The 20,959-nt window shown below is 33.9% G+C and overlaps 1 protein-coding gene across 11 annotated transcripts in view; it reads left to right on the forward strand.

Annotated features, from left to right (window-relative positions):
• FAM135A (family with sequence similarity 135 member A) overlaps nucleotides 1-20,959 on the forward strand; it is a 136,477-nt gene that overhangs the window by 69,210 nt on the left and 46,308 nt on the right. For 7 of the 11 annotated variants that reach the window (XM_005659250.3, XM_013992626.2, XM_021089377.1 and 4 more), the window contains 5 exons: nucleotides 1,231-1,357; nucleotides 2,032-2,185; nucleotides 6,906-6,983; nucleotides 11,926-11,975; nucleotides 14,311-14,466. In XM_005659250.3, coding sequence (XP_005659307.1) covers nucleotides 1,231-1,357; nucleotides 2,032-2,185; nucleotides 6,906-6,983; nucleotides 11,926-11,975; nucleotides 14,311-14,466 — 565 coding nt within the window. The remainder of the gene's footprint in view (nucleotides 1-1,230; nucleotides 1,358-2,031; nucleotides 2,186-6,905; nucleotides 6,984-11,925; nucleotides 11,976-14,310; nucleotides 14,467-20,959) is intronic. The other 4 variants (XM_003121274.5, XM_021089387.1, XM_003353241.4 and 1 more) reach the window with 1 other exon arrangement.

Below are 20,959 nucleotides of genomic sequence, written 5' to 3' on the forward strand. Positions count from 1 at the left end.
TCCTGTTGCACCACAGTGGGAGCTCCAAGATTGTCTTCTTAAATCAACTCAGCTATAGACATTAGATCAATTATTTAAAGTAACTGGGGAGTTTTTTAAAAAAAGGAATTTTAGGAGTTTCTCTTGTGGCACAGTGGGTTAAGGAATCTGGCATTGTTGCTACAGCAGCTTGGGTCGCTGCTGTGGCGCAGGTTTGATCCCTGGCCCAGGAACTTCCACATGCTGTGGATGTGGCCAAATAAGATAAAAAAAAATTTTAAAAATTTAAAAAAGGAGTTAAAATAACTGGGGTCAGGATTTCTTTCTTTGACTGTTTTCACATAACTTGTTTTTTATATTTGATTTTTCTAAGTATGACTTCTATAACTCAATTCTGAGAAACACATCATAGCAGGTGGAATATACCATTGACATACTTCTTTGCTAGGATGTAGATATTTCATTTTTGCAAAGCAAATTGATTTTGCAAATGAAAGCTGCTCTCTGCTTGTGGCAAATTTGATTTACTTTCCTGTCTTTTCCCTTTTGCCCAACTGCCAAAACAGTCAAATGCTTTAGCCTTCTTAAAATTAGCCATTACTTTATATCAGAAAAAATTGTGTATGATTTTTAAACATTCAAACGGAATACATACTTCTCACTCTATACAACTTATGGTATATTAAATGTAATGTTAACACCAGCAGCAGTAATTTATATAAAATGTGATTGAGATGGTGCCTTGGAGCACTTACTAAAATTATCTTAATATAGTTTGTAGACTTTGAGTGAAGAGAAAGGAAATATCTTGTTTTTGAGAAATAGAGGCAATGAGTAGATTCTGCTATTTTTCTTTTTCTACTTTTAAGAGGGAGCCCTTTATTTCTGTAAGTAGCAACTGTATTTGATTAACTTTATGAACTTGGTAACTAGTTCTGACAGTTAAATATTTCCAAATTAAAGCTTGACCTTCTGAATCCCACCGTGTCTTATCTTTAGAATCCTTTGAGACTCCCTGAAGCCCAATCCTACAGAAATAATCTCAAGCATCTAATCTAATTTTTTTTATATTGTGTCTTTTCATAATAATTCACATTATAAAAGAAGAAATTATAAAGTCATTTAAGAATACTATAGAAGTCATAACCTTGCAAAGCCCTTGCTTTTTACTCTATTCCTCTAAGATTTTCTTTTGTAAACATTTCTTAATAGTCTATTATGACAATAATAATGTGGTACTTGTTCCCCCAGCTTTCCTCGCCCTGTGAAGACTACTTGGTTAAATAGAAATGCACCAGCGCAAAACAAAGATTCTGTGATTCCTACTCTTGAAAGTGTGGTCTTTGGTATTAACTACACAAAACAGTTATCACCAGATGTAAGAACTGATATGTTTATAAATCCACTTTTCTCTTTTGTTTCAAGTGAAATGGTTCTTTTAATTGTTATATCTGTTAATGTGATCGTTCTTCTATTATTTGAGCTCAATAACTTACAGATCTAATTAATATAATCTTAACAAATAGATTGGTTCCCATTGTTAATTATGAAAATGAACCTGACTCCAGGATTTTACAAGACCTAATGAATAGAGATCTTTGACAGCCAGGGTCTTTTGTAACTTGTTATTGTCACCTCTTGCTCCCTTAACAGAACTGGTAGAATCATTCCAAAGGAGCCCATAAAGAACCATTGCCAGAGTTGATACCCAGTTTGCCGTGGTTTGAGTATAGCCCTTTCTCCCCTAAAAGAAAGGGCATTCATTCTATAAAAACAGTGTCCCTCTGTCAATTTAATTGGAATTCACATTTTCAAAAATCATAATTTAGTCTGCTTGTTTTAAAAGTCCAATGTAACTGAAATTACTAGAGTCATATTTCCTGTGTTTAAATTGCTTGTATGAACAAGAACAGTTCCCTAAAATATTGGTAGGTATCTCACATGTTTTAGAATAACTGTAATTACTAGATCCTCTGTGTTTCTAAGTTTCACATGCACTATTCTTAGATTCTTGGTTCCTAACACTGTGTCCCAAATGTACTCCTTGTCTAGGGCTGCAGCTTTGTCATTGCAGACGCCTTCCTGCATCATGCCTACCATTTCCACTACACCCTCTGTGCCACTCTGCTGCTGGCCTTCAAGGGGCTGCACAGCTACTTCATTACGGTAACCGAAGAGCTTCCCTCTTGTCAGAAACTAGAACTGGGTATGTTGAAAGTAGCCAGACCTCTGCTTCAAGACACTCTCTTCATTCTTATCTTGCTAGTTGTCAGCTTGGCCATAGTTTCTATATTAAAACGAGGTTTATGCGCTTCACTTTTACTTCTCTCTCAATTCCATCTTTTTCAATCTTTGATAATTACTTTTACAATTAAGAACATTTTATGATTCTGAGAAATAATTTCTTGATGACAAGTTTGAAATGAGTCATTTGATAGGTTTTTCTTAACAGTATGTCAATATACTACTTCTCTTAGACTATAACCAGAAAGCATACTAAAAAAGAAATCTTATTTACATACAGAATTATTTGATAGGGAAGATAAATTAGATAGATCAAATAAGATAAATTAATTCCATACTTCCAAATATTTAACTTTCTAAGCAGATTATAGGTATTTGGGACCTTTAATATATATATTTGGTTTTAAGTGCTCTCAGATCTTACTTCTTTTTTTCACTTAAGAAAATAAAATTACTGGAAGTTCCCATCATGGCACAGCGGAAACGAATCCAACTAGGAATCATGAGATTGCGGATTCCATCCCTGGCCTTGCTCAGTGGGTTAAGGATCCAGCGTTGCCGTGAGCTGTGGTGTAGGTCTCAGACGCAGCTCGAATCTGGCGTTGCTCTGGCTCTGGCATAGGCTGGCAGCAACAGCTCCAATTAGACCCCTAGCCTGGGAACCTCCATATGCCCCAGGTGTGGCCCTAGAAATGGCAAAAAGACAAAAAAAAAAGGAAAATAACATCACTCAGTTTTAACATTTTGAAAATTATTTAAATAATTTTTTTAAAACTCAGTCTTCAGTTTTAGTCCAGCTATGTATGCATATGTGTTTTAATACGTAATAAAAAACATGTTGATCTTGACTTTGTATACCACATACAGTTTGCAGAATACTTATATCACTTCACAGAAGATAAAGAGATTTGTAAAATTTTTTACTCAGGCATTTTATAATAGTTTTATAAGCTTTTATTTTGAAATCTCAGCTAATAGCTTATCATTAAAAGCACATTTAAAGTATATCTGAAATAAATTATTTTTGTCATTACATACTTAAATCAGAAATACCTTTAAAATTTTGCCTAATCATTCTTATTTCTTTGTTGTTCTTCAAGGATCTCAGTCTTTTAACAATATTGATATACTATCAAAAATAGTCACTGTTACTGGAAATAATTCTTGAGTTTGAGACTCTTTAGCCCATTTTTAATTACCTATTTTGGGGATAATAAAATAAGCATAAGAGAGTGAGTAAAATGATTTGTACCTCACTTAAATTCAGCTGTGAGGAAATGCTCGATATTGTGCCACTGCCTATCAGCAGCTACCCCAGTGGGTTCAATTAATTCCATTATTTAGTCCAGTCAGTTCATAACTTTTTTTTTTTTAATAAATTTTATTGGAGTATAGTTGATTTAGAAAGTTGTATTAGTTTCAGGTATACAGCAGAGTAAATCAGTTATACATACACATATATCCATTCCTTTTCAGATTCTTTTGTCATATAAGTTATTACACAGTATTGAGTAGGTAGATTACCTTGTGCTATACAGTAGGTCCTTGTTATCTAACTATTTTATATATAGTAGTGCAGTTCACACTTTATTGAGTTGCCTGGGAACAGATGTTACTCAGTTGAGTGTTTAGAATGCTTAATTCAAGAATCCCTGGGAGTTCCTGTTGTGGCTCAGCAGTAACAAACCTGACTAGTATTGATGAGATTGCAGGTTTGATCCCTGGCTCCACTCAGTGGGTTAAGTATCCAGTGTTACCATGAGCTGTGGTTTAGCTTGCAGAAAACAGCTTAGATCCCGTGTTGCTGTGGTATGGGCCAGCAGCTGCAGCTCCTGTTCAACCCCTAGCCTGGGAACTTTCATATGCCACTCATACCACACATTAAAAAAAAAGAAAAAAAGTAAGAATTCTAGTGTATCGCCAGATTTATAAGCAACAGGAAATGTTTGTTCTTTTTTGCTCATGTATTCTTCCTTAAGACAGAAATAATAGTATGGAAATCTTTTGATTAATATTCTCTGATATATTCTTTTTCCTTGCTGTTTCATATACTTAGAATCCTTCTATTTCCCTTAGGAAAGTCCTTTATGAGACTACTGACTCAAATATAAACCATTGAAAATGTTCTTTTTTGAAAATGAAAGAATTGTTTATAAATAGACCTAATTTAGGTTATCACTTATCCTCTATTAGTGAAAAAGTTATACTCCCATATATTTTTTAATTTGGTTCTTTGGAATTCAAACGCATTTTCTTAAGAGAATTATATTATAAATTTAGGTTAATTTAGGTTTAATGATCAGACTGCAAAATTACTAGACAGTAATATCAGTGAAGGACAATACCATGTTTCTGAAAAGTTATAAAGGTAGTGGTGTGATACTTAGAAGCATGTGTAATGATGTTTCTATAAGAAAATGGGTTAATAGTTTCAGTGTATAATGCTGTAGTCAGATTCATGGAGGCATTAGCTTGTAGTGCTTAAGAGTGCATGTTTGCAGCCATTTCTGTCACTTACTATATAAGAGTAACTTCTATATAACTGGGACTATATATACAAAATAGTTTCCATTCTAAGAATAGGTGGTTTGAAAGGATCCAGATGCCATGAATGAGTTAGGAAGGAAAGCAGAGGGTGTGAGGAAGCTCTGTGAAAAAGACTTCATAAAGGTGGAATCCTCTTGGGCTTTTTATGTACACCTCCTGTCAGGTACTGAGCATGGTGCTGAGGAAGGAGTAGGTTTCTGTCTTTAAAGAGCTTTGACCTCCCCGTATTCCCTTAATAAGTAATCAGTTCAGCATTGAGGTAGGCAGAAGAAACGCCCCCTGTGAGATGGGATTCTTGTGGTTTTAATACAGAGAGCCCTATGTGAGATGAGCGTATAAATCCCTGCACAAGGAAGATGTCCACCTGCATATAATTTTCAGTTTTAACACTTATTATTTCCAAGTGAAAAAATACCTGAACCACTTTTTAATTTAGAAAAAAAAATTTCTCTACAAAAGGAAATGATGTTTAAAGAAAGCAAGTGTTGCTTTTCAAAGGCAAAGATTTATTTCAAATAGCTTAGACCGTATAAGCACTTTATTACTAATTTATCTGACTTCAGTATGATAATTCATTTATTTAGAAGATTTTTAGCTTTCTTTCAGGTAAGGAAGGCTTTAATGGCATGTATATTAGTTTGGGCTTAACATGTAGAAAATATCGTAATTAAAAGAGCCCTTATGGAGTTTCCATCATGGCTCAGCGTGTTAATAATCTCACTAGTATCCATGAGAATGTGGGTTCAATCCTTGGCCTCGCTCTGTGGGTTAAGGATCCCGCATTGCAGCTGTGGCATTGGTTGGCAACTACAGCTCCAGTTCAGCCCATAGCCTGGGAACTTCCGTATGCTGCAAGTGTGGCCCCCAAAAGACAAAAAAAAGCCCTTATATTTTATTTCAGGAGTCACTTACTAAGTGAATATCAACTATATTCCAAATTATTTGCTTAAAATATTTTATCATAAAATAAAATTCTAAAGCAAACCCAGACTTCAGCTTTAGATAAGCAAATAATAGTGATAAAATAAAATTATTAGTACCTTACACATAGTATTTACTGAAAATATAGTTGTTGAATGGATGAATGAAATAGCCCAAAACAGTTTTTGTTGTTACTTGAAAAGCACATAGGCATCAGCACATATTTTATAGTAGTTTCCTAGGAAGTTTAAATCAAGATTCATCTTCAGTAAATATCAGTAAATCTTTGTGATATTCTCAAACTTTTCATTATTATTTATACTGTGAATTTTAGTTTATTCTTGAACACATCTTCTAGGGAAATATCTGAAATATTATTAACTATTCAGAATAAAACCATTGCATCTTCTGAACTATTAACATTGTTTATTTTTAACCTAGCAAAATTGTAGGCACTAGATAATATTTCTCTAAAACACTGTTGACTAAACATCATATTTACTAGTTTTAGCACATTTTTAAAAAGTAGTTCTTGATTAGAGGATGTATTTTATTTCCTTCTACTATTTAGCACTTTTCTTGATTTTTCAAATAAGTATACATTTAAAAGTCTTAATTTCCACCATGCTTTGAAAAGTGTATCTAAACTCTATTCCCTTTTTAAAAATAATGCCTTGAATTCCGTTCTGCCTTTGCCTTTTTCTTTTCTCATAGATGAATGATGTACATTTTTTTTTTTTTTTTTTTTTTGTCATGCAGTTAAATATTGTTTTGGTGCAAGGAATTCTTACTGAAAATGGGAGTCATGAATTCTGGAATCTAGGCTTTAGCAAGTCATGTAACCTTTCTGGGCCCCAGCATCTAAACTTGTAAAAGCAGGGTGTTGACCTAGCTGATATCTGAGATCCCTGCCAACTCTAAAACTCTGAATACAAGAAATTAAAACCTAAAAGTAATGTTGGATTATGAAAGGTAGAGTTGCACATGCATTTAAATAGAAAAATGAAACAAAAAGAACAAAGTAATGTAAACTTGAATGTACATCATTTATAATTTTAATAAGCTAATTAACTAAAAGATTCTGCTCTAGTGTTCTAATCTAACTGCACTATCAGATCAAAACTACATCTATTAATAACAAGTTGGAAAATTCTAGTAAATTTTATTGTGAAAGGAGTATAGTAACTAGTGCTGTGTGCAATCCTTATAACTAGCCAAGGCCAACATGCAGGTCCTTTATGAGCGCCTTCTGAGAAGAAAACAGCCACCAACTCAGAAAGACACCTGTCTAGGTACGTTTACAAATAGGCTAAGTAAATAATCCCTTTTAATTAGTATGAAACTTTGCTTTAAATTAGTGTCAAATTTCATAAATATGTATTTATTAACATAGTATGTTCCTACCACCCTTTTTAAAGAACTTTTAGAATCAGTTTGGTTTATAGATAAGCTTTGGTTAATTCTTAATTTTAATATTGAAGTTGTTTTTTAAAAAACTGGGAATGTTAAATGCAAAGATTTCTTTGGTTTTTTCCATATTCTTTTCAGAGTTCCTATTAAGAAAGCTTTTTGGAAACCATGTTCATTGCCATAATTGGTTGATTTAATGATATAGCCTTAAATTTGTTCAAAGTCAGTTTCTCTTTGAGTAGGGCTAATGATAATAAAATGTGGTTTAAAAACTGAAACTCATTTCATACACTATAGAAATAAAGAAGAGAAACATCTTTAGTATATGGTTTTGGTTGTTGAGTAAATTTGCATTCATTTTTTATTCTAAATTTTTAAATTATTTTTATAATGATTTTTATTTTTTCCATTATAGCTGGTTTATAGTGTTATTACTCTAAATTTTAAAAGCAAAACACAGTAATATCAAATCACCGCTATCCAGATGTTATATATTTCAAAGGAAATATTCTGATCTCATCATCTTATTGACATTTTTAGACTTTTGTTCATGAATAGCAATAGTGCTTAATTTATTATCCTTCCATTAGTATATTAAAACTTTTTACTTGGTGTTGAATAAAACATCACAGTTACACTTTTTTAAATTATGAAAAGCTGTAGAAGTAAAAAATCAGATCACCGTATTTGGGAGTTCCCGTTGTGGCTTAGCAGTAACGAACCTGATTAGTATTCATGAAGATGTGGGTTTGATTCCTGGCCTCACTCAGCGGGTTAAGGATCCAACGTGCCATGGGCTGTGGTGGAGGTCGCAGACGTGGCTTGGATCCTGTGTTGCTATGGCTATGGCTGTGTCGTAGGCCAGCAGCTGCAGCTCTGATCTGACGTCTAGCCTGGGAACTTCCATATGCTGTAGGTGCGGGAAGAAAGAAAGAAAAAGAAAAAAAAATCACAGTGTTTCTCAGTTTTCAAAAGTATGGACAAAAGGAAATTAAGGAACCAAAATTTTTCTCCACATTTCTGTGATGAAAACTAGCTCAGAAATATTAAATTGGGATAGTTTTCACTAAAATTATTAAGAGAGAACCTTACCTTATTAGGAAAGAAGGAAGATTGAATATTTATTTATGGTCATAATTTTGAAATATAATTTTATATTCTCATTAAGTAACTGTAAAATTAAAGAATTCACAGTGTGAAATTATGGTCCTTTATGACATGTTTTAGTGTTCTTTTTAGCAATAAAAATATACTTTTCATTTACTATTGTACTGCCTGCCTGTTTACATGTGAGCATCCTAATAAATAATTTTAAAGAATGCTGCTTATATAATAAGTCCCCAGTTTTTGGTTGAGACATCTTTGGGAAAAGACTTGATTCAAAACTAAAACATAATGAAGTACGTTAAATAATGCTTTTTTCAGGATATTTCAGTCCTTAACTCCTTGCATTATTTTGGTCATTATCTGTTCTATGCTATAACTACCTTTTGAATGAATGAATAGATGATAATTGGGCAGATATATTTAAAAAATAAATTTAAGATACATCTATACTTTGATCTAGCATCTCCATTTTTGTTCCTCTCTAGCACTGAAATGAGTACCAGTATGTCACAGTATATATATATGCATGTTTATCACAGTATTGTTAGTAGTGGCAAAACACTGAAAGCAAACATAAATGCCCATCATTCAGCAAAGAACAGAATATGAAAGAAATTATGAGGTATCTATACCAAGGAATATTATGCAGCCATTAAAAATGCTTTAGGGCCGCATATCAGATTTTCATGGAGTACTCCTGAGAGAAAAATAGCAAGTTGCAGAAATTATGTAAAATATAATCTATTTCAGTAGAACAGTGACTCCAGATCTCATATATGTATATATTTTAAAATCTGAAAGGATATGTTCTAGGCTGCCACCTTGTATTAATTAGCAGGAGGCACTGAGTTTTAAAAAATATAAGAAAGGAGTTCCCGTCGTGGCTCAGTGGTTAGTGAATCTGACTAGGAACCATGAGGTTGCAGGTTCGATCCCTGGCCTTACTCAGTGGGTTAAGGATCCGGCGTTGCTGTGAGCTGTGGTGTAGGTTGCAGATGCAGCTCAGGTCCCGCGTTGCTGTGGCTGCAGTGTAGGCCGGCGGCTACAGCTCTGATTGGACTCCTAGCCTGGGAACCTCCATATGCCACGGGAGCGGCCCAAGAAATGGCAAAAAGACCAAAAAAAAAAAAAAAAAAAAAAAAGAGTAAGAAAATAATCACATTTATACATTTCTATAAAATTGTATAGATATTTTTAAAAGAAAAATTAATTAAACTCAGTTTAAAATCCTAAATGATTTTGAAATAATTTCAGCTGAAAGATGTTTAAACATTCTTTAAGATGCTTGCATTGAAGTGGTTCCCACAAGCCATAATGCAAATAAACATACTAGTTTCTGCATTTGGATTGTTATATGAAAAGATAAGGAAAATGTATCAAAACTCAGAGTTTTAAAGGTTTATTTATTTCCTTTTTTCTTGCTTAAACAACAGAAGTTTTATTTTCTCACAGTTCTGAAGGCGAGAAGTCCAAGATCAAGATTTTGGTAGTAAAGTTTTATTTTCTTTAAAAAAAAAAAAATTCACAGGTAGGATATGCCTACCAAGACCAGTTTTACTGATTTTCTTCTGTCACAGGAAAACACATGAGTGATGTAAAAATGTATGATGGCATATAGAAGTTATGATTTTAATACAGGGTCCACTATAGAGTTTTCCTTTTTAATTTTGGAAAATCTAATATTAGGAGCCAGTGATTTATCTGATAGTGAAATGATTTGTGAAATATCAGCAGGTGTCTTTAGTTATCAGTTGACCAATTTGCAGTTTATTTCTTGGTACATTAGATATTATTATTTATATATTATTTATATATATTTTGACATATTTATATATATATTATTTATATAGTTTGTAAATTGCAAAACATTTGTGTGTCCTACCAGTTTTGGTTACCAACAGAGTATTTGCTGTTCTCATCATAACTTGGTTGTATTTACCACATCATTGTAACTGCCTATTTTATCAAATTTAAATGTTTATCGTTCTTTGTATCAAGTAATAAACATTCAGTGTACCATATGAGATAGTAAGCTGATGAATGAATTCAAGGATGTCACAGAATGTATTCTTGCCTTTATGTGACAATGATCAGTTAAACTTCCTTACAGCAACAAAATTGTGGAATTTGGTGTGATCACAACTGTGCCATCGGAGTTCTCTTAGGAGAATTCATTTAAATTTGATTTCTGAATAAAAATTAAGTATATCTAAACATGATGTTTTAGATTTTAGTGAAATTCTTTCCCTGCAAAAAACAATAAATCTTTCTATTCTCTTAATTTCTGTATTCCCTTATAAATATTACTATTTTAATTTTAAATTAATCTGTAAACCCCCCCCCTTTATAAATGGTTATGGCACACATTAAATAAGCTAGGGTGGAGTTCCCGTCATGGCACTGCAGAAACCAATCTGACCAGCATCCATGAGGACGCAGGTTTGACCTCTGGCCTCTGTCAGTGGATTAAGGATCCGGTGTCGCTGTGAGCTGTGGTGTGGGTTGCAGACGTGGCTGGGATCTGGCGTTGCTGTGGCTGTGGTGTAGGCTGGAGGCTGGAGGCTCAGATTCGACCCGTGGCCTGGGAACCTCCATTTGCCGCAGGTGCGGCCCTAAAAAAGCAAACAAACAAACAAAAAAAAAACTACACTTATATGGGGAAAAAAAATGCCACAGTTTCAGACTGTCTTATAGAAAATGGAATTTATTAAACTAAAACATGAACTTACCTTTTCTTAATAATTTTGTCATTCATTTTCATTAAATACCGTATATTCAGATATGTTTTAAATATGTTCTGGTTATAAAAATTATTTTGACTTGAACTTTTTAGGAATAGATTTTATAAAAAGCAAAACATGTACATATGTAATACAAAATACTAAGATTACTGGAATTTATAACAAGTGAAATTCAATAACGTCTAGTTACATGCTTTATCTTTTCTGTGATGCAGTTGTGCAAGTTACTTTAATTATACAGTCAATATTTCCTTGGTAGCGTTAGCCTCTTAAAGAACTGAAACCCTCTATTTAATACAGCATGCCTCACTTTATTGCACTTCACAGATACTGCCTTTTTCACAGACTGAAGGTTTGTGGCAACCCTATGCCAAGCAAGTCTGTTGGAACCATTTTTCCAACAGCATTTGCTTATTTCTTGTCTATGCATCTCATTTTGGTAATTCTCACAATATTTCGAGCTTTTTCGTTATTATTTGTTACAGTGATCTATGATCAGATATCGTTATGATACTCTTGGCTAAGGTTAAAACTCATTGAGGGCTCAGATGATGGTTAGCATTTTTTAGCAACAAAGTATTTTTTAATGAAGGTATGTACATTGTTTTTTAGACATAATGTTATTGCACCCTTAATAGACTACAGTATAGTATAAACATAACTTTCATTCGCACTGGGAAACCAAAAAATTCATGTGACTCGCCTTATTGCACTATTCACTCTATTGCAGTGGAACCGAGCCGTGGTATCTTTGAGGTATGCCTGTTATCAATACATAGAATTTAATAATTGTCACATTTCCTGCATGATTAATGTGTTTATGAAAATATATTACATTGAAGTTTAATTCATTTAATATAGTCCAGATATTCACACCCTTCTGGTTTTTTTAAGATAATTTATTTATATAATTTCAAAAATAGTTTTTGGATCTAACGTTGAAATACCTCCTCTAATTACTCTTTACTCCTTTCAGAGGAAATGGATGTAGAAGCTCGACTTACTGAATTATGTGAAGAAGTTAAGGTACTTGGATTTTTAAAATTTACATTACTGAGCTATTTAAGTGGATTCTGTTTCCTTTTCTAAATACTTTTCTCAAAGAAAATTATTTATTCTTCTAAAATGCAAAAATAAAATTGTTGATCTATGTCGAACCACAACTTAGTTGATCAAATGACATTTGACTTGAGTGTGAAGTTAGATTACCTTTAAAATATATATTATTCTGCATTTAAATGAATAGCAAAGACAATCAACTGATCAAAAGTGTGCTTTTTCTTATATTCACTCAGATAATTTCTGTACAATTTTTCTTTTGTCCTTTTAGGGCTGCACCTACGGCATATGGAAATTCCTAGGATAGGGGTCAAATTGGAGCTGCAGCTACCAACCTATAACACAGCCACAGCAATGTGGGATCTGAGCTGCAACTACGACCTACCTCAGGGCAGTGCCGGAACCTTAACCCACTGAGTGAGGCCAGGGATCTAACCCACACCCTCATGGATACTCGTCGAGTTCATTACCATTGAGCCACAACAGGAACTCGTGAACAAATTTTTGAAGCATCACTTAAACTTACATATTTTGTAAAGTGATATTGTTTAGAAATGAAAATTTGTTTAATTTCAAGAGTTCAGTTTTTGTTTCAGACCGTATTTCCACTAGTTCTTATGATTAAATTGAATAGACTTATTTTTTTCCCGTGGAAAGAAATGTTTTGACTATTTTAAGATCACTGTGTATTTCACTCTTGTTTAGCTATGTTAATGGAAGAAGTCAGAGACATGAATCAGACAAAAATAAATATTTGGCTTCGGGATGTATTTCTGTATGTAAATTAAACTGAGGACTTGAAATAAGCAGAATGGACTTTTTTTTTTTTGCTTTTTGGGGCCGCACCCATGACGTATGGAAGTTACCAGGCTAGGGGTGGAATCAGAGCTACAGCTGCCATCCTACACCACACCCACAGCAACATGGGATCCAAGCCTTGTCTGTGACCTGCACCACAGCTCACAGCAACATGGGATCCTTAATCTACTCAGCAATGCCAGGGATTGGACCCTCATCTTCATGGATCCTAGTTGGGTTTGTTAACTGCTGAGCAAGGAAGGGAACTCCCTAGACAATTTTATATGCTATCCTAATGGCTTTCCCCATGATTAAAATACTTGTTTTCTTTAAAAAAAAGTCACTAATGTCATGTCCAAGTACAGTCATCCAGTAGATAATGGGTATGGAGCTCAGGAGAGATGAGATTCAGAGATATAAATATAGCCATCCTTGGTGGGTAGGTGGTAAAGGATAGGATACTATGGGAGTGCCTGTCAGCTTCCATCTGAGTAGACGACTTCTCCCTTCTTTATGGTCGGAAAATGGTATCAGCACCTATGTGTAAACTTAAAGTAGATTTCCTAGTGTTACTAGTGTTTGAAGTCAGGCTTTTGCATCATGGTATTCTGTGCCTGAAAACTGACTGCTGCCTCAATGGATTAAAGAAAAGCCTGTTCTCATGGTAAAAATGTCTGTCCAAAGAGAAACATCATTCTGATTTAGAGTCTTTTATTATTCATCTTATCAATTCAAGAAAACCAAATGCCTTTTAGAAGATTCTTCATTTCATTCAGTGCTCTTAACTTCTATCATCGGCAAGCGAATATTTAAATAAATGGGATAATTTAATACCACTGTTAGAACACTCATGATATTGTATTTTATTTTAATTTTTTACCCACTTTTCTTCCCTCTTTAGACTGTGAGCTTCTCATATTAATCTTGGTATCTATAGAATATAGACCCTAGCTTGTAAAGTGTGCTCAGTAAATACTGGATGAATGAATTGTTAGAAAAGGAAAGAAATGTTTGACAACTCTGTGAAAGGGTACCCACAAGCAAAATGAAATCTAGGAACATAGGTCTGAGAGAAAAGCAGTGCTTTAGAGAGTGTATCACTCATTTCTGTTAATACTTAGATGATTGGAGGGAAAAAATCATATTTTAAGGTTTCATCATCTTTCAAAAATTTTATAACTTTCATCATGATTTGTACATTGTGTTTAAAGTTCTCAGTATTTTGGTGTTTGAATTTGATCATGTTCTGTAGAATCCTGATTTGTAACTTTAGGCTAGATTTGAATATTCCAGTAACAAGATACCTCAGATATTGAAATATTGGTTGAAAATTGCTATAGTAACTGTCAGAAAAAGCCATTGATCAGTTGGTCTCCACACTTCATATGCAGGTGCATGCACTTTTTTTAAACTAAAAATTTGCCTTTATATTAATATTCTCAATAATATATTAGATATGGTAATTCTCAGAGAGCAGTAAAGTGTTTTTTTCTTGTCATTTCAGAAAATAGAAAATCCTGATGAACTGGCAGAACTTATAAATATGAATCTTGCCCAACTGTGCTCACTTCTAATGGCTTTATGGGGACAGTTTCTGGAAGCTATAACACTACATGAAGAGCTAAGGCTATTATTAGCACAAGAGCACCATACCTTGAGGGTAAGTTGTTAAAAAAAAGTAGTGTTAGGGCATTTTAATGAGTGTTATCATTTATATTTGGAAATTTCTTATAAATAAAAAGCCTACTTTTTACCTAATATGCTCTTAAATCAGAAAAGAGACATTTATTCTTATTATTTGATTTCTAAAGTTAATAACAGAATAATACAGTTGAGTACATGACCTGGCTCAGTTATATCCCTGCTAGTAAGAAAAACCACCTGACCTATATGGGAAAAGAATCTGAAATAGAATGGATATATGTATAACTGATTCATTTTGCTGCACACCTGAAACCAACACAACATTTTAAGTCAACTATACTCCCAATAAAATTGAAAAAAAGAAAACCACATATATGTAAATAAAATAGGAAAAGTATCATAAAGGACAGTCCTTGGAACTCAAGAACAGCCAAGACTTATTAGGAACAGAAGCCAGAACTAAAGAGCCATCTCAGACTAAGACAGAATATCTCTCTTCAATGTTACACTTGCCTCCCTTCCTGTCTCCTTCCCTCACCTCAGTTAGAGACACATGTTATGAACTTGGCAGGACTTGGAGAGTAATGTAGATGTACATGTTTGTTATAGGTCTAGTATGGATTATGCAGAAATTTTTGTACAAAGTTATATCAAGAGGCTTTGAGATATTGAATCTTTGACTGTCTTTCCCATCTTATCTCCTTAGATACTCTGTAACCACACTAATTTTCATGCCTACTAGTTATTCCATAAAAAATCATGTTTATTTTTTATGTATTTATTTATTTTTGCTATTTTAGGGCTGCACTCACGGCATATGGAGTTTCCCAGGCTAGGGGGTCACATTGGAGCTATAGCTGTTGGCCTACACCATAACTCACAGAAACACCAGATCCCTACCCAATGAGTGAGGCCAGGGATTAAACCTGCATCCTCATGGATCCTAGTCAGGTTTGTTAACCTCTGAGCCACTAAGGGAACTCCCCATGTTTATTTTCTTTTTTCCTATTTTTTGTTTTTCTTTCCTTAATTATAAACCACAACATACAATCAAAATCAGAAAAGTGCATAAAACATGCACATTTTAACAAATTGTTAAAAGAACATACCCTTTTAACTATCATCCAGATCACAAAATTGAAAATTGTCAACACCACAGAAGTATTCTGTGTATTTTTTTTCCAATTTCTATTTCCTCCATGAAGTTTAGAAGGAATCACTGTCATCTTTTGTGATAAGTTCTTTGTCTTTTAGGTTTTTTTGGTTTTGGTTTTTGTTTTTTGGAGTTTTGGGCTGTTTATTTTTCCTTTAAATGAAAACTTATTTGAGCAGAGTACATATAAAACAGACAAACTGGACTCTGGTTGACATGAAGGACAGGGCAACTGGAGCATTGGCTGTCTTTAGTTTTAACAACTATGTATGAACACTAAATAATAGAAATTGTTTCTGCCCAGTAGTTATTTAGCCTGTTACTGAATTCTGTATAAATGAATTCATACAGTGTGTATTCTTTTGTATATTGCTTCTTTTACTCAAGATTTTGTTTGTGAGATTAATCTGTTTTTTTCATAGTTGTAGATTGCTCATTTTCATTGCTGTGATGTATTTCCATTTGAATATACCCATGATTTTGTTTATCCATTCTACTTTTGATGGACATTTAGATTACTTCTGACTTATAGCTACTGCTAACCAAATTGCTCTGCATATTCTGCACATATTTCCTGGCATACCAGTTTCTATGACATATGTACCTGTAAAGGAAATTGCTATGTCATAGGATATGAATAACTTCAATTCTGTTAGCTAATGCTACACTGTTTTCCAAAGTGGTATCAGTTTTCACTCCCACCAGCACTGTATAAGAGTTCTTGTTACTCCACAGTTTTCCCAACTTTTGATATTGGCACACTTTTTGCACCCACACATATGGAGGTTCCCAAGCTAGGGGTTTTATCAGAGCTATAGCTGCTGGCCTATACCACAGCCACAGCAACACGAGATCCAAATTTTGTCTTCGACCTACACCACAGTTCATGGCAATGCCAGATCCGTAATCCACTGAGCAAGGTCATGGGGTGGATACTAGTCAGATTTGTTTCCACTGAGTCACAACAGGAAGTCCATTATTGGCAGACTTTTAAAAATTTTACCAAGATAGATGTAAAATAATATACCATTTTGGTTCTAGTTTGCATTTTTCTGATGGCTTAGTATAAGTAAAGCACTATTTTGTGTGATTATCGGCTACATAGATTTCCTGTTTGTGAACTGCCTGTTCAAATTACCCATTTTTCTGTAGGATTACTTTTGTTTTTCTTATTGATGTGTAGTAGTTTTTTATATATTCTAAATAATTATCCTTTGTTATATGTTTTATAAATCTCTTATTTCATGGCTTTTTTTTTTTTTTTTACTATCTTCATGCTATCTTTTGATGAACTAGAGATCTTAATTTTAGTGTAGACAGAACAGAAGAGAAAAGCCAGACATAGACATATGCATATTTGAATACATAATATATGCAGATCAGCAAAGAAAAGGTAAAATTTGCATAAATGATGTTGGGACAATTAGGTATCCATGTAGAAAAAAATTATATAAAATTCAGTTCTAAGTTAATTGAAGATAAACATGAAAGACAAAATCATGTTTTATTTCTAAAATATAATAGAGAACTTACAGAAGAATTACAGAAATAGTACAGCATGTTACTATATACTCTTTGAAAGAATCACAAGTTACCATTTTGGTGTATTTGTTTCATCATTCCTTCTTTTTCTGGATAGGTACACATATAAATATACACACACATACATGTTTTTTTCCTGGACCATTTGATAGTTACAGATATCATGCTTTTTTTCCATAAATCTTAAAGAATGTATTGACTAAGAATGAAGGTATTCTCTTGACCACAGTACAGTGATCAACTTTAGGAAATTTAATATTGATACAGTAGTGATATCTTCTGCACGATTCATTTTTAAATCTTGTCATTTGTCTTAATGTCCTGTGTGACAGCTATTTCCAGATTCATCTCAGGTTCACACATTGCATTCAGTTATATCCCTTTAAACTCCTTAGACTCAAATAGTTTAGTTATTATAACTAATAGTTTATTAATAATAGTTACCATTAATAAGCTATTAATAGTTTATTAATCTCAAATAGTTCCTTATATTTTCTTTGTCTTTCATGAATTTGTCTTTTTTTTAAAGGCAAAGTAGTTGGCCAGTAATTTTGTGTACCATTCTTCAATTTGGGTTTGTATTATGTTTCCTTATGATTAGATTTAGATGATACAATATTAGTGGGAATACTACATTTTATTTATTTTTCAACCAGTTTTGGTAAATTATATTTTTCCAGGAGTTTGTTTGTCTAAATTTATTGATTTATGGTCTTAAATTATTCATAGCATCCTTCAGTTATTTTTTTTAACATCTGTAGTATCTGTAGTGTTCCTCTCTTTCATTTTTAATATAAGTAGATGCTTAACTTATTACTTGTAGCATTTCTTCTTTTCTATTATATACATTTAGGTTTACAAGTTTCTAAGTACTTCTAGTGCTTCAGTTGCATTCCACAAGTCTTGATATGTTGTATTTTTTTACCTTTCAGTTCTTAGTATTTTCTAATTTTTGTGAGCAGTTTATTCTTTGATTCAGGGTTATTTAGAAGAGATTCTTTTTCCCATTAGCACCTAAAATAACAAATACATCTGTTCATTCATTTCTGTGTATCAACAGAAACAATATACTAGTCAATGACAAGATGCCACAGGAACTACTTTATATGCATACCACCCCAAGTGGAAAATCTCTCAGCCTACTATAACAATTTGGGAACCTAACATCTATTGCATATAAATGTTTGAATTAATACAACATATGTAAACAAAACCATTAACAGGTACACTTGGGATATATGATCTCAAATTTAGCTATTGTCATTCTTTTCTTGCTTAGAAGTCCAAGAAATTGAGTGTCTGCCCAAGAAATTTAATCTTCTTCATAAATAAAGTACTAAAAGCAGTTCTTATTCGTAAGCTGCCATGTTTTGTATCAAGTGGCCCTGTAGTTCTGAGTTAGAAATTGGCACTTAGCCCCAAGGCAGTCATCTGTAGCATTGACATAAGGAGAATTAGTGATTTTTGAAGTCGCCTTCTGCATGTAAACTCTGCTGACTTGGGACATTTTGTGTTAGAAGAATGACTGACTTAAGTGTTCAGATCATTTCCCTTGAGTAATTCAAACATGGAACACATAAGAGACACAGGTAGTAAACATAAGAGACACAGGTAATAAACATAAGAGACACAGTTAGTAAACATTTTCAGAAACCAAGAGAGACAAGGTTATGGGCAAAAGCCATGAGACCGTAGAAACCATGAGTAAACATTATTTTAAGGTAGGGATAACAATAAATAGGGTCAGAATAAAATAGAGAGAGCAGAGAGAGAGGAACACCGTGATGGAGGAGCCACAAGGAAAGGGAACGACAGATACTTATTTCCAAAACAGTAGCCTCTTGAGTGATCTAAGGATATTAGTCTCTTTGTTCTCTCCTAAATGGCAATGAATAGCATTTCAATTTCCAAGAACAGGCTGTTTGGCTACAGGGTCAGTTCCCTGGATGTCCTTACTTAGCTGAATATATCCTTATAAAAAACCCCACCCAGACTGAGCTGTCCTGTGCCTGTCTCTGTCTTGCTAACCAAAAAGCCTTCATATGCAGGAGAATGTTTCTTTATTTCCATATACAACAATTTCCTAGTTGTCTTCTTGTTTTTAATAACCATACCTTCGTTGTGGTTAGGAAACAGTATGTGTGATGTCAGTACTTTAATTTTTTGAGACTTGCTTTACCTGTAGCATGAATGTGTACCCTTCAGGGTGCTGGGTTAAGTGTTCTAAATATGTCTGCTAGGTTAAGTTTATAAGTCATTTTGTTCAAATTTTTTCATATTTGTAATGAGTTTAGGGCCGCTACAGCTGTCAACTACCAAGAAAAATGTATTAAAATCTCTCTTATTATGAATTTATTCTTTTTTTTTTTTTTTCTCTTTATGGCCATACCTGCAGCATGTGGAAGTTCCCAGGCTAGGGGTCAAATCAGAGCTTCAGCTGAGGCCTGTGCCACAGCCACAGCAACACTGGATCCAAGATGCATCTCCAATCTACACCACAGCCTGTGGCAATGCCAGAACCTTAATCCACTGAGGCCAAGGATCAAACTGGCATCCTCATGGGTACTAGTCAGATACTTAATCCACTTAGCCACATGGGAACTCCATGAATTTGTTTTTATTTATTGTTATCAGTTAGGAAGTGGCAGAGATGGGATTCAAACCCAGGTAGTATGGCGCAGTAGTCTGTTCTTCACCACTTGATATGCTGCTTCCCAAAATAGAGAAGAGAGTGATAGCAGGGATCAGAGGCAACTTTGTAGCATATTTTATGGTGAGGGCTTGTCTTAGGTGAAATAGAAATAAGAAGGTAAGCTTCAGGAGTCAGAAAATAGCTGGTGAACACAACTTTGAAAAAAAAAAATGGGGCAAAGAAGGGAGGCCAAAACAAAAATTATTTTTATAAAAAACTAAAATATCAGAAATAAACTAAAACTTTACTTAGAGCTTCCCTTTTCTCACCTCATTCCAGATATCAAGATAAGGCCTATTTAACTCCTAAAGGACTCAAAGAGGGTTAATTAAGGCACAGTGAGAAAGTGCCCTAATGTTACTTAACCAGGGATAATAAGCCTTACCCTGCCCTGCTATGTAGCAAGGAAATTGTGGAAATGGAGGTATATTACGTCCTTTTGACTTCCTTATACAATTCAACAGGAACTTTGCTCATAAAGTACGTTGATATACTAAGAATACACTGCTAAGCCTGTAGTAACCAAGTAGTCCAAGGGTCACTCATTGTACAGAGACATACATGGCTTAATAAAATTTATAGGCTGTCTGTATCTCAGTACAACTAAGCTGAGTCACAGAAGTGAGCCCGTGATATGGAGTCTCTTTCTGTTGGGATGAAAGCAGGTGGTGAAGCAAATAGTTGGAATAAAAAGAGGAAATGTAAATCTATACTTGAACAGTTTAGTGAGTCAGTTCAGTATTAATTCAGCCATATTATTCAATATCAGATTCAGAAAGGGCAGATTTTCAGGTTCTTAGAAAATTGTTATCCGTAATTTTTGAATTCACATGGCATACACATTCACTTTAAAGCATGGAAACTATTGTTATGTGAGTGGTTCCAAGTGCCCCATACTAATTAAAAAGTTGAAAGGGTGACTGACATTAGCTTCACAGCAGCATAACATTTACCTTACTTTTGTCCTCCCTACAACAGCAAAAATGTGGCATCCATCTGTGAACAAAAGTGACTTTGTGGGAATTGTGGGGTCCAGTACCATCCACCCAAGGAGGGGCATCTCTCCTGCCTGTGCATTAGGTGTTATGCATATAATCCTAAATCCTGCTGTGGGCAGGGAAG

The sequence above is a fragment of the Sus scrofa genome, chromosome 1 (genome assembly GCF_000003025.6).
Source record: "Sus scrofa isolate TJ Tabasco breed Duroc chromosome 1, Sscrofa11.1, whole genome shotgun sequence".
Lineage (NCBI taxonomy): Eukaryota > Metazoa > Chordata > Mammalia > Artiodactyla > Suidae > Sus > Sus scrofa.